The 13,593-nt window shown below is 37.6% G+C and overlaps 1 protein-coding gene across 2 annotated transcripts in view; it reads left to right on the top strand.

Annotated features, from left to right (window-relative positions):
- The window catches only part of VWA8 (von Willebrand factor A domain containing 8), a 376,366-nt gene that overhangs the window by 205,579 nt on the left and 157,194 nt on the right, over positions 1-13,593 (top strand). For both annotated transcript variants that reach the window (XM_066380832.1, XM_066380831.1), the window contains exons 23-24: positions 1,411-1,546; positions 4,231-4,350. In XM_066380832.1, the coding sequence (XP_066236929.1) occupies positions 1,411-1,546; positions 4,231-4,350 (256 nt within the window). The remainder of the gene's footprint in view (positions 1-1,410; positions 1,547-4,230; positions 4,351-13,593) is intronic.

Raw genomic sequence — 13,593 nt, 5'->3', positions numbered from 1 at the left:
GCCTGACTTACCCCTCTTTGTAAAGGCATGAATAAGCCATCATGACAACCTCTGTGGTCCACACACCAGGATTGGAGTCTTTAGGGACACCTGCCTGAATTCTCCCAGGTGGGGCCTGACTTTCCCTGAAAAGAGAAGTAAAGTCTAGGGTTGAGGATAGAAGTTGTATGTATTCTCTTCTTTTTAATTTTTTACCCTGAAATCAGAAAGTCTTTATTGTTTTGTTTTTGTTTTTGTTTAGAATGTGGACTAAAATATTTGCGGTAGAGAGATTCACTTATTCTCAATATGTATTTCCTTAAGAATATTTGCCAAAACTATGTAATAAGAAAAGTTTATGATTTGGTCCATTTTATATTATGAAATCTTTCTTACTATTTAAAAATATAATCTTTGAGTTTACATTTAAACTCACTGAGTATATAGCCATTCTCTAAAAATGTTTTTAAAGAGTTTTCTTAAATTTTACCTTTTTTTTTTATATATAACGTTACCATTCACTCAGTCACCTAACACCTAGGACTTTTTCTTCTTTTTCCTTTCCCCTCTTCCCATCTAATCAGTTGCCAGGACTATATATTATACCTCTGAAAAACTCTCCAGATCAATCTAATGCTTTTTATTTCCATTTTTCCTGTGCTTTCTCTTCTAAAATTAGGTCCCCAACCATTTTTTTGACTAAATTATTATGGAAGTCCCCTTTTAGTTGATTCTGCATTGTGCTGTCAGATTAAATACCTAAATTATAGCTCCAAGCTCCATTCTCATCATGTCTGAACTCATTTAACTTTCATTACATCCCATTGCTTAATGAAGGAAAGTATTCATTTTTTGGTAGTAGAGACCTGCTCTATCTATCCTTTCAGACTCTATTCTCTCTTTTCTTACATTTAATCTCTGTCTCAGCCAAGAAAGACTATTCATATTCACTCTTCCCTCAATATGCCTCAGGATTTCTTGAGTTTGACCATTGATCCTCATCATCCTGAATACCCACCTCTTCACAATCCATTCTCATCTGTAAAAATTGTATCCTCTTTTAGAGCCATAACAGCTGCAGTGTTCTAAAATCCACTATTTATTATAATGTCTCTCTCAACCCCTATGGTACTTTAATTTCTCTGTTTGTCCTATTTGTTTTACACCTCCCTTATTTTGGTAATATGCTATAGACCTCACCAAAATAGTAATCATACTGTTAGTAATTACTGTAGAGCTAGCAGTTTAGCAAATATGAGAAGCTTTCTGTAGAGATCCATAAATTTTGTTTCCAACTCTGCTACACATGTTCTTTGTGATAGTGTATGCATCGCTTAGACATAACTAGCTGTTATAAATCCAAAGCACTGAATCATGAAGGTAAAAATATTTGCTTTAATTTTTGTTGTGATAAATGTTCTATTTTCAAAGGTTAAAGCAGTCAAGTTGGGTCACGTTCTGGTAGTAGATGAGGCTGACAAGGCTCCAACAAATGTCACCTGTATTTTAAAAACTCTAGTAGAAAATGGAGAAATGATTCTAGCAGATGGAAGACGCATTGTTGCAAGTGAGTATAAAAAAGTAACTCTTCCTTCACTATATGCAATTTCTACAACCCTGGTATTCAGTCACACTCTTAGCTGGCTAATAATCTCCAAGCAACAAGTGTAAGTTCAAGTTGTACTTACTGACAGTCATTTACAAAGAATCACTATGTCAGAATGTAGCTAAGTTTCATATTTTTATAGCCAGAGAGTATCTTTGAAAATTTCTTTTTTTAGGGCCCTGGCCGGTTGGCTCAGCGGTAGAGCGTCGGCCTAGCGTGCGGAGGACCCGGGTTCGATTCCCGGCCAGGGCACACAGGAGAAGCGCCCATTTGCTTCTCCACCCCTCCGCCGCACTTTCCTCTCTGTCTCTCTCTTCCCCTCCCGCAGCCAAGGCTCCATTGGAGCAAAGATGGCCCGGGCGCTGGGGATGGCTCTGTGGCCTCTGCCCCAGGCGCTAGAGTGGCTCTGGTCGCAATATGGCGATGCCCAGGATGGGCAGAGCATCGCCCCCTGGTGGGCAGAGCGTCGCCCCATGGTGGGCGTGCCGGGTGGATCCCGGTCGGGCGCATGCGGGAGTCTGTCTGACTGTCTCTCCCCGTTTCCAGCTTCAGAAAAATGAAAAAAAAAAAAAAAGAAAATTTCTTTTTTTAAAATTATTTCATTTATTTTTTTATGTAGAAAATTAATTATTTTTTAAGTGAGAGGAGAGGAGATAGTGAGACAGACTCTTGCATGCATCCTAACTGAGATCCACCTGGCAACCCCCGTCTGGGGCTAATGCTCAAATCAACCAAGCTGTCCTCAGTGCCTGGGTCCAATGCTTGGACTAATCGAGCCACTGGCTGTGGGAAAAAAAGAGGGAGAGAAGGCAGAAAGGGAGGGAGAGAGAAGCAGAGGGTCACTTCTCATGTGTGCCCTGACCAGGCATCAAACTCGGGATTTCCACACACTGGGCTGATGGGGTGGTATTGATTAATCAGAGTACATAGGTTTCATATAAACATTTTCATAGCATTTGAACTGTTGTGTTGTGTGTCTGTCATCCAAAGTCAAATCACTTTCCATCACCATATATTTGTCCCTTGAAAATTTCCATAGTAGTTTTAGGACAGATCAGCTTCAGATTTTTCAACTCTGATAATACCAACTTATAATCCTTATTATATCCATCTCTCAATTATGGTACAATTTATTTTTTTTTTTAAGTTCTAGCATGTTTCTATGACAGCATCAAAGTTAATGTTATTATCTCAGTGTAATTAGAAAAATTGCTAGGAATATTATTTTATATATATATTTACCACATATGTCTCTAAGTAGATTGTATATACAGATATATTATACACACACACACACACACACACACACACACACACTCACACCTGCCTCTTCTGTTTTGGATTACCTTTCTTTATTCTTTATTTTTGTTAGAGAAAATGTAGGTAGATGAAAATCTAATCAGTCTGTTTAACCTAAAAGAAAAGTTAAGTTTTTCTAATGCAATGTGAAGAATTTTCTAATTTCTAATTTAAAAGTTTTATGTCATGAAAAGACTTAAAAATCTAAAGCCATTGAAAATATATAGCCAATAGCAGAGTAACCAAACAAGTTGAGTCTAATGTCTAAAATCTTCAGTATTCAAAGAGAACATGTAAAAAAAAAAAAGACCTCATTAAAAATGTTCCAGTATGTCACCACAGAAATGTTTGTCATGGATATTATCATTACAAGGTTGCTGTTTCTGAGCCCAGGAAACCCAACACTAATAAAAGTATTCTAACATTTCAGTTTCACAATGAATGTATGGGGGAAATGGGGATTTGAGTTAGATAGCCTGAATACTGTCTCTTAGAAAGATCATTCAGACTCTCAGGAGTAGAAGTCTGCCTGCCCTTTTAGAGTCATTATGAAGACAGTGAAATGGAAAGCAAGAAAGAATTGCTGAGACAAAAATTGTAGTTAGAGAGTGATATTATCTCCTGGCAATCCTCTACACTTTCTGATATGTTTTTGAAACAGTCTGGAAGTAAAGGGTTCATCATAATTTTTAAATTCAGAGTTGATTGTAAACAATCTTTATCTTTTAAACACAAGAGCCTTTGAAGCTCTTTAGGACATGATTTCTTAAAACATCACCTCTAGAGCTATGTTTTTCACTTTCTTTGCTTTTAAAAGTTTTCATTTCTTTATCATGTTTACTTTAATAAACTAATCAATTAGATATTGCCATGACAACATACCTTAGTATGCACTCTTCAGTTGCATAATGGCAGGTTTCTATGCAAAATTTTGCAGCTGCTGATTTGATAAAAACTAAAGGATGTTAAAGGATTATCCTGGAGTATTCTTTGGATTATCCCTTATTATGGAGTCTTACTTTTTTAAAAGAATAACAGCATCTCAAGCCAGGATTAAGTACTGTAAAACAACATTTGGACAAATTTGCTTTTTCAGGTGTACATTGAATTTACATAACAATGAAAGTTCCTGTATAATTAGTATATGCTTTATTAGTATTCTGTTCTTAAGCAAACTTTCCCCAGAAAGTTATTCTTCTGCTACCAAGTTGTTATAAACAGATTTCTTAGAGGTTTAAACAGTTGAACAGTATGACTACATGTTATATTATTTTAAAGACTGTAACCTGATATACCTAAAAATTGTTAAATATCAATAAAGAATAAATTGAAATTTTGTTTTTCAGATTCTGCTAATGTCCATGGAAGAGAAAATGTTATAGTGATTCATCCTGATTTTCGGATGATAGTTCTAGCCAACAGACCTGGATTCCCTTTCCTTGGAAATGACTTCTTTGGTACTTTAGGTAAAAGCAATAATGATAATAATAGCAAAAATGATAACAATAGCAATAATCATACTGACTTAGTAACAGGGCTGTCACTGAATGCTACCATGTGCTGTGTTATCACCCTGGCCATCTGGGAGAGTATTTATTATTTCTGTTTTAGAGAAGGAGAAGACCTGATATTAAGAGGTTATTCTTCTAGGGCTGTGGTCAGCAAACTCATTAGTCAACAGAGCCAAATATCAACAGTACAACGATTGAAATTTCTTTTGAGAGCCAAATTTTTTTAAACTTAAACTATATAGGTAGGTACATTGTTATTAACTTAATTGGGGTACTCTTAAGCTGGCCAAAGAGCCGCACTCAAGGAGCCAAAGAGCCACATGTGGCTCGGGAGCTGCAGTTTGCCAACCACTGTTCTAGGGTCACTTAGATCATGGGTGTTAAAGCTTGGTTCTGATTGCAGAGCCTGCTTCCTTAAATAGTGGTTGAGGGCCTCTTAGAAATAAAACAAAATAAGGAATGGTTTGTAATATCTGTTTTTTGTCATAGCCCCCTAACTATGGAAAGGTTGGAGGCCAGCTCAGGAAACAGATTCACATTGATTGGTGAGGCCCTTGGCTAAACTTAATCATCAGGAGCCTTTAAGAAGGACATCTCTTTCTATGGCAAGTGGGTAATTCTGGATACTGGTAATTCTCATACTCAACATGAAGCAGGCCCAGTGTCCTAGGAGGACTTTTGATTCAGCATTTCCATGTCAGGGAATTCATTCAGGGCAGTTACTCATGCAGTGATATAAGTACAAGAATAGGCAATATTGCAATTTTTATAGTAGCAAAAAATGGAAACAATACAAGTAGGACTGGTTAAAGAAATTTTAAAAAATGATGTCAGAGTAATGGCAGCATGAGAGAAATTCCTGATCTCTCCCCTTGAAATTTCAACAAATTGAACAACTATAATGCAGTGAAGGAACCCCAGCTGGACTCACAGGCATGCCTGAAAGATCCTTGCACCTAATGGACTAAAGGTGGGATGGGGTGAAAAGGAGGGCAGAAGATAAAATGCACTTGTGGTGGGCTCTGGAGAGGAGACAAACCTGGAGTTACTGGGGTTGTTTTCTCTGCTGGACTTCGGGGAGGAGGGAAGCTTGGGCTCTCTGGATTTTGTCTGCGGGGTACAGAGAGGGAAACTTGGAGTGACTGGGTCTCCTTCTGCTGGGAGGAGCAGTGAGACAGGGGGACAGAGGAGGAAATAAACCAAAATGGCCAAAATGCAGGGTCATAGCCATTGTTCCCATGGTCTGTCTGCACCCTGCACTCAGCGGAGACAGAGAAAGCTAATGTGTGGCCCCCAGCTTCCCACATCCCACCTCTCTCACCTCATGGTACAGACAGTAGCCCAGACAAACCCCACAGCTAGTTCTTCAGAGCCACTCTCTCTCTCTCTCTCTGAAAACAGAGATGCTCCAACTCCAATCCCCAGTTCTGTTGAGATGTGGGAAAGAGCGCCTGGAAGCCTGAGATTGCAATTGTTAGAGCCATAAAGCCCTCACAACACACTCCACCCACCAACGTGACTGGGGCCCCGCTTACATCATTGTGACAGCCACATCTCAGCCAGACAGCTCAGGAACTTCATAGGCTAAAAGTTGTAATACAGTGACACCTGCTAGAAGAAACCTCAAAACTGAAATTTAATTTTCCTTTTTTCCCCCCTTTTATCCTTTTTTTCTTTTTTTTCTCATTCTTTTTTCTCTTTCATTTCTGAATTTTGTTGTTTTTTTATATTTAATTTTTGTGGGTGTTTATTTTATTTTTTCTTTACTTTTGACCTTTTTTCCTGTGGTTTTTCTTCTTGTCAACAATTTTTTTTAATTTTTATATTTTTTGTTGTATTATTTTTAATTTTTCAATATTTTTGGTTGTGTTTTTGTTAGGGTCCTTAACAATCCCACTCTCAAATGCCATCAAGAAAGAAGAAATTGAATACTATGGCTACACAAGACAGAGATGTATTTCAGAAAGAAAATGAAAAATCTCCAGAAAAAAAATATCAGTCATACAGAAGCCTTGGAGTTAAATGATAGAGAATTCTAAATTGAAGCCCTGAAAATACTCAACAAGATGCAAGAAGACACCAATAGGCAACCTAATGAACTCAGAAAACAAATTAATGAACAAAATGAATACCTCATCAAGGAGATTGAAACTTTAAAAACAGATGAAGAACTCAATATGTAAATTTAAGGCTGAAGTAGCAAGTTTAGCTAATAGAACAAGCCAGATAAATGAAAGAATTATTGACATCAAAGATAGGCATCAAGATGCTACAGGGAGAAGAGGAGAGAGACTCATGAATTAAAAAAACAGAGAACTCTACAAGAATTGTCTGATTTCATCAGAAAGAGTAATATAAGAATAATGGGTATATCAGAAGAAGAAGAGAGGGAGAAGGAAATGGAGAACCTATTCTAACAAATAATTGATGAGAATTTCCCAAACCTATGGAAAGAGAGCCTTGAATCCAAGAAGCAGACAGAATGCTGAGTTACTGCAACCCAACCAGATGTACTCCAAAGCACATTGTAATAAAATTGTCAAAAATAAACAATAAACAAAATCCTCAAGGCAGCTAGGGAAGACAAGACCATAACATATAAAGGAAAACCCATTAGGATATCATCAGACTTCTAAGCAGAAACTCTACAAGCCAGTAGAGAGTGGACCAAAACATTCAAAGCACTGAAAGAGGAGTTACCAGCCAAGAATACTATATCCATTGAAGTTATACTTCAGATATGAAGGAAAAATAAAAACTTTTACAGATATACAGAAGCTGAGGGAATTTATCACCAGAAAACCCCTCCTGAGGAAATACTCAAGGGGGTTATTCGACCAGGCACAAAGAACAAAACAAATGAAAACTACAAGTAAAAGCTCCAACAAGTTCACAATAAAAATAAGGATAATCTGTGACAATAATAACATAAAAGGGGAAAGGATAAAGATCTGCAGTAGCAAAGGAGGATGGAGTGCAGAAGCACTCATATGACAAAGGACTGTTGTACTTATGAACTTTTTTTTCTTAACCTAATGGTAACCACCCACAAAAAAGCCACTACTGAAACACACAGCTTAAAAAAGAAGAAATGGGAAATAATTATGGAATATCACCAAACAAAAACAACTGACAGAAACAAAAAAGAGAAGAACCAAACAAGACACAGAGCCACCAGAAAACAAAACATAAAATGGCTCTAGGAAATCCTCAAGTGTCAATAATTACGCTAAATATAAACGGACTGAACTTACCAATAAAGAGGCACAACATAGCAGATTGGCTCAAAAAGCAAAACCCAACCATATGCTGCCTTCAAGAGACACTTCTAAGCTGCAAGGACAAAAATTGATTCAAAGGGAAAGGTTGGAAAATAATTCACCAAACAAATAATATCCAAAGAAAAATAGGTGTAGCCATACTCATAACTGACAATGCTGACTTCAGGACAACAAAGATAACCAGAGACAAAGACGGACATTTCATAATGATAAAGGGGACATTGTAACAAGAAGACATAACACTTCTTTTTTTTTTTTTTTTTTTTATATATGCACCAAACCAGGGAGCACCAAAATATATAACACATCTACTAACTATTCTAAAAATAGAAGCAAACAAAAACACAATCATACTTGGAGACTTCAACACATCATTGACAGCTTTAGATAGATCATCCAAACAGAAAACCAATAAAGAAATATGAGTCTTAAATAACACTCTGGACCAAATGGACATATTAGACGTATATAGGACATTTCGTTTCAAAACGTCAGATTATATATTCCCCAGTGTGCATGGAACCTTCTCAAGTATAGACCATATGTTGGGCCATAAAACTAACATCAACAAATTTAGGAAGATTGAAATTATGCCAAGCATATTTTCTGACCCTGAGGCTTTGAAATTAGAGTTCAACTGTAAAAAGGAAGTAAAGAAACCCACAAAAATGTGGAAATTAAACAACATACTTCTAAAAAATTACTGGGTTAATGAAGAAATAAAAGCAGAGATCAAAAGATATATACAACCTGACCAGGTGATGGCACAGTGGATAGATAGAGTGTCGGACTGGGATTCAGAGGACCCAGATTTGAAACCTCAAGGTCACCAGCTTGAGTGTGGGCTCATCTGACTTGAGCGCAGGCTCACCAGCTTAAGCACAAGGTCGCTGGCTTTATCATGGTATCATAGACATGACCCCATGGTTTCTGGCTTGAGCAAGGGGTCACTCACTCTGTTGTAGCCCCTCAGTCTAGGCACATATGAAAAAGCAATCAATGAACAACTGAGGAGACTAAGGATCCACAACAAAGAATTGATGTTTCTCACCTCTCTCCCTTCCTGTCTGTCTGTCCCTCTCTCTGTCTCTCTGTCTCTTTCACAAAAAACAGAAAAAGAACAACAAAAAGATATATACAGACAAATGAAAATGACAACATATCAAAATTTCTGGGATGCAATGAAAGCAGCAATAAGAGGGAAGTGTATATTATTACAGGCTTGTATCAAGAAACAAGTGAGATCCCAAGTAAACAACCTAACACACCTTAAGGAACTAGAAAGAGACGAACAAAGGAAACCCAAAGTCAGCAGAAGAAGGCAATAGTAAAAATTAGAGCAGAACTAAATGAAACAGAGAACAAAACAACTATAGAAAAAAATAATATAACAAAGAGCTGGTTCATGAATAGATCAATAATATCAACAAACCACTGGCTAGACTCACTAGGAAAAAAAAAGAGGATGGACTCATATAAACAAAATCTGAAGTGCAAGAGGAGACATCATAGATATACAAAAAGACCATAGTAAAATATTATGAAAGATTATATGCTACCAAATTAAAAAACCTAGAGGAAATGGATAAATTCCTAGAACTATACAATCTTCCTAGACTGAGCCACGAAGAAGTGGAAAACCTAAATAAACCTATAAGGGGGGAGGAAATAGAAACAACTATCAAAAACCTCCCCCAAAACAGAAGTCCAGGATTAGTTGGTTGCACTAGTGAATCTACCAAATATTCGAAGAAGATTTGGTACCTATCCTTCTCAAAGTTTTCCAAAAAATAGAAGAAACAATACTCCCCAACATATTTTATGAGGCCAACATAACCTTGATACCAAAACCTGGCAAGGAGAACACAAAAAGAGAAAACTACAAACCCATATGTCTGATGAATACAGATACAAAAATCCTAAACAAATACTAGCAAATCAAATACAGCAAAACGTTAAAAAATAATACATCACAATCAAATGGAACTCATTCTAGGAGCACAAGGATGGGTCAACATATGGAAATCAATCAACATAATACACCATGCCAACAAAACAAAGAACAAAAATTATATGATCCTATCAATAGATGCAGAAAAGGCATTCAATAAGATGCAACCTCCATTTATGTTTAAAACACTCAATAAGATCGGAATAAAAAGAAAGAACCTTAACGTAATAAAGGTTATATATGACAAACCATCAGCTATTATTATCCTAAATGATGAAAAAATGAAGGCTTTTCCTCTAAAATCAGGAATGAGACAAGGCTGCCCCCTCTCTCCATTCTTATTTAACATAGTTCTGGCCTGACCAGGCGGTGGCGTAGTGGATAGAGTGTCGGACTGGGATGCAGAGGACCCAGGTTCGAGACCCTGAGGTCGCGAGCTTGAGCGTGGCCTCATCTGGTTTGAGCAAAAGCTCACCAGCTTGGACCCAAGGTCGCTGGTTGGAGCAAGGGGTTACTCGGTCTGCTGAAGATCCGCGGTCAAGGCACATATGAGAAAGCAATCAATGAACAACTAAGGTGTCGCAATGAAAAACTAATGATTGATGCTTCTCATCTCTCTCTGTTCATGTCTATCTGTCCCTATCTATCCCTCTCTCTGACTCTCTCTCTGTCTCTGTAAAAAACAAAACAAAATAAAACATAGTTCTGGTAGTTTTAGCCAGAGCGATCAGGCAAGAGAAAGAAATAAAAAGCATTCATTCATATTGGGAAAGAAGAAGTAAAAGTATCACTGAATGCAAATAATATTACTCTGTATATAGAAAACCCCAAGGACTCCACCAAAAAACTATTAGAAACAGTAAACCAATACAGTAAAGTCGTAGGATACAAAATCAGTGTACAAAAGTCTACTGCTTTTCTATATGCCAATGATGAAACGTTGGAAAATGAACTCAAGAAAACAATTCCTTTTACAATTGCAACAACAAAATGTAAAGTAGGAATAAACTTAACAAAGGACATGAAGTACCTATATACTGAAAACTACAAAACGTTATTGAGAGAAATAGAAAAAGACACAATGAAATGGAAAAATATTCCATGTTCATGTATTAGAGGAATCAACATAGTTAAAAAGGCCATTTTACCCAAAGCAATATACAAATTTAATGCAATCCCTATCAAAATCCCAATGTCATTTTTTTAAAGAAATAGAACAAAAAATGACCAGGTTTGTATGGAACCATAAAACAATCTGAATAGCCAGCACAATACTGACGAAAAAGAATGAAGCCAGAGATATCACACTACCTGACTTCAAATTATACTACAGAGCCATGATATTCAAGCAGAATGATATTGGCAGAAAAACAGACATACAGACCAATGGAACAGAATTGAGAGCCCAGGAATAAAACCACATATTTATGGACAAATCATCTTTGACAAAGGAGCCAGAAACACACAATGGAGAAAAGAAAGCTTCTTCAGCAAATGCTGCTGGGAAAATTGGAAAAGTACATGCAAAAGAATGAAACTTGAGTACAGTTTGTCCTCCTGCACAAAAAATTAATTAACAGTGGGTCAAAGACCTAAATATAAGACCTGAAACTAAATTACATAAAAGAAAACATAGGTACTAAACTCATAGACCATGACCATATAGAACAATTTATGAATTTGACCCCAAAGGCAAGGGAAGTAAAGGCACAAATAAATGAATGTTACTATGTCAAACTAAAAAAACTGCACAGCAAAAGAAACTGAGAACAAAACAAATAAGCAGCCAACTAAATGGGAGATGATATTTGCAAACAACATCTCCGATAAGGGGTTAATATCCAAAATATATAAAGAACTCACAAAGCTCAGCAACAAACAAGCAAGCAATCCAATTAAAAAATGGGGAGAGGACCTGAACAGACACTTCTCCCAAGAGGACATACAAATGGCCAACAGATATATGAAAAGATGCTCATCTTCACTAGCTATTAGAAAAATGCAAATCAAAACTACAATGAAATACCACCTCACACCAGTTAGATTTGCTATTATCAACAAGACAGATAATAAGTGTTGGAGACGCTGTGAAGAAAAAGGAACCCTCATTCACTACTGGTGGGTATGCAAATTAGTACAACCATTATGGAAAAAAATATGGTGGTTCCTCAAAAAATTAAGAATAGAATTACCATGTGACCCAGCCATCCCTTTACTGGGTATCTACCTCCAAAACTTGAAAACATTGATATTGATATGTAAAGATACATGCACCCCCATGTTCACTGCACTATTATTCACAGTGGCCAAGATATGGAAACAACCAAAGTGTCCCTCGATAGAGGATTGGATAAAGAAGATGTAGTGCACATATGCAATGGAATGCCACTCAGCCATAAGAAATGATGACATAGTGACATTTATGACAACATGGGTGGACCTTTAGAACATTATATTGAGTAAATCATTATATAATCATTAAACGAGTATATCAGAACTGTATGAGTTCAGACATAGGTGGGATATAAAACTGAGATTTACAGACAAAGATAAAAGTGAAGTGGTTACCAGGGGAAAGAGAACGTGGGGGAGAGGAGGAGACTTGAATGAATGGGGGGGGGGGGAGAAGAAGGTGTAAAGAGGGACAAATATAAGGTGACAGAAAATGATTTGACTTTGGGTGATGGGTGTACAACATAATCAACAGTGCAAATGCTATAAATATTCACCTGAAACCTATGTACTCTTATGGATTGATATCACCCTGTTAAAGTTAATTTTCTAAATAAAATAAAAAAACAATTCTATAATATCCACACAATAGAATACTATGCAGCTGCTTTTTAAAAAAAGAATGGGATAAGTTTACCTATGCCAATTAAAAAATAACCTCAAAATACAATATCAGAACAGTGGGTATGGTAGTTTTACCTTTTGAATTAATAAAAAAGCAGAAGGCAATAGGGATATGTGTACATGCCTGTGCTGGTACACGCATAGAATTTTTCTCTCTGACCTCATTTCCTAATCTGCTCTCCCCATCACTCAGTCTCTCCCAGCCCTGCTGCTTTCCTGCCTCGTCCTGGAACGTGCCCGGTTAGGTTTGCCTCGGCGTCTCTGCATTAGCTGGATGCCCTCCTGGAACACTGTTGCCCTGGGGTCTGCATTTTCAGGCACGTGGTCCTGCCTGACTGACTTCCCGCCATCACAGTTTCTGATGCATGATTTTCTTTTTCTTTTTTCTTTGAAACATACAATTTCTAACATTTATATTTATTGTTTCTTCTCTTCTTATACCAGAATATAAACTCCATGAGTACAGGGATTTTTTTTTTTTTTTTTTTTTTTTTTTGCATTTTTCTGAAGCTGGAAACAGGGAGAGACAGTCAGACAGACTCCCGCATGCGCCCGACCGGGATCCACCCGGCCCGCCCACCATGGGGCGACGCTCTGCCCACCAGTGGGCAATGCTCTGCCCATCCTGGGCATCGCCATGTTGCGACCAGAGCCACTCTAGCGCCTGAGGCAGAGGCCACAGAGCCATCCCCAGCGCCCGGGCCATCTTTGCTCCAGTGGAGCCTTGGCTGCGGGAGGGGAAGAGAGAGACAGAGAGGAAAGCGTGGCGGAGGGGTGGAGAAGCAAATGGGCGCTTCTCCTGTGTGCCCTGGCCGGGAATCGAACCCGGGTCCTCCGCACGCTAGGCCGACGCTCTACTGCTGAGCCAACCGGCCAGGGCGAGTACAGGGATTTTTGATCACTGATTATATAAATACCTAGAGTAGTACTTGGCACATGAAAGACAGTTAGTAATTATTTGATAAATGAATGAGTGAGGGGTAATTATAGCTTTATATTAGTGTTACATTTGATTTTCAGCAAAAAAAAATTGGCAAAAGCCAATTTTTCTTCATGTTTGTATTTAACGGATTTAGTCTATGAAATACAAGTTTGAAGCTATCATGGCTT

Source organism: Saccopteryx leptura, chromosome 4 (genome assembly GCF_036850995.1).
Source record: "Saccopteryx leptura isolate mSacLep1 chromosome 4, mSacLep1_pri_phased_curated, whole genome shotgun sequence".
NCBI lineage: Eukaryota > Metazoa > Chordata > Mammalia > Chiroptera > Emballonuridae > Saccopteryx > Saccopteryx leptura.
Note: the sequence above shows the minus strand (reverse complement) of the source record. Positions and strands in the feature narration are given on the sequence as shown.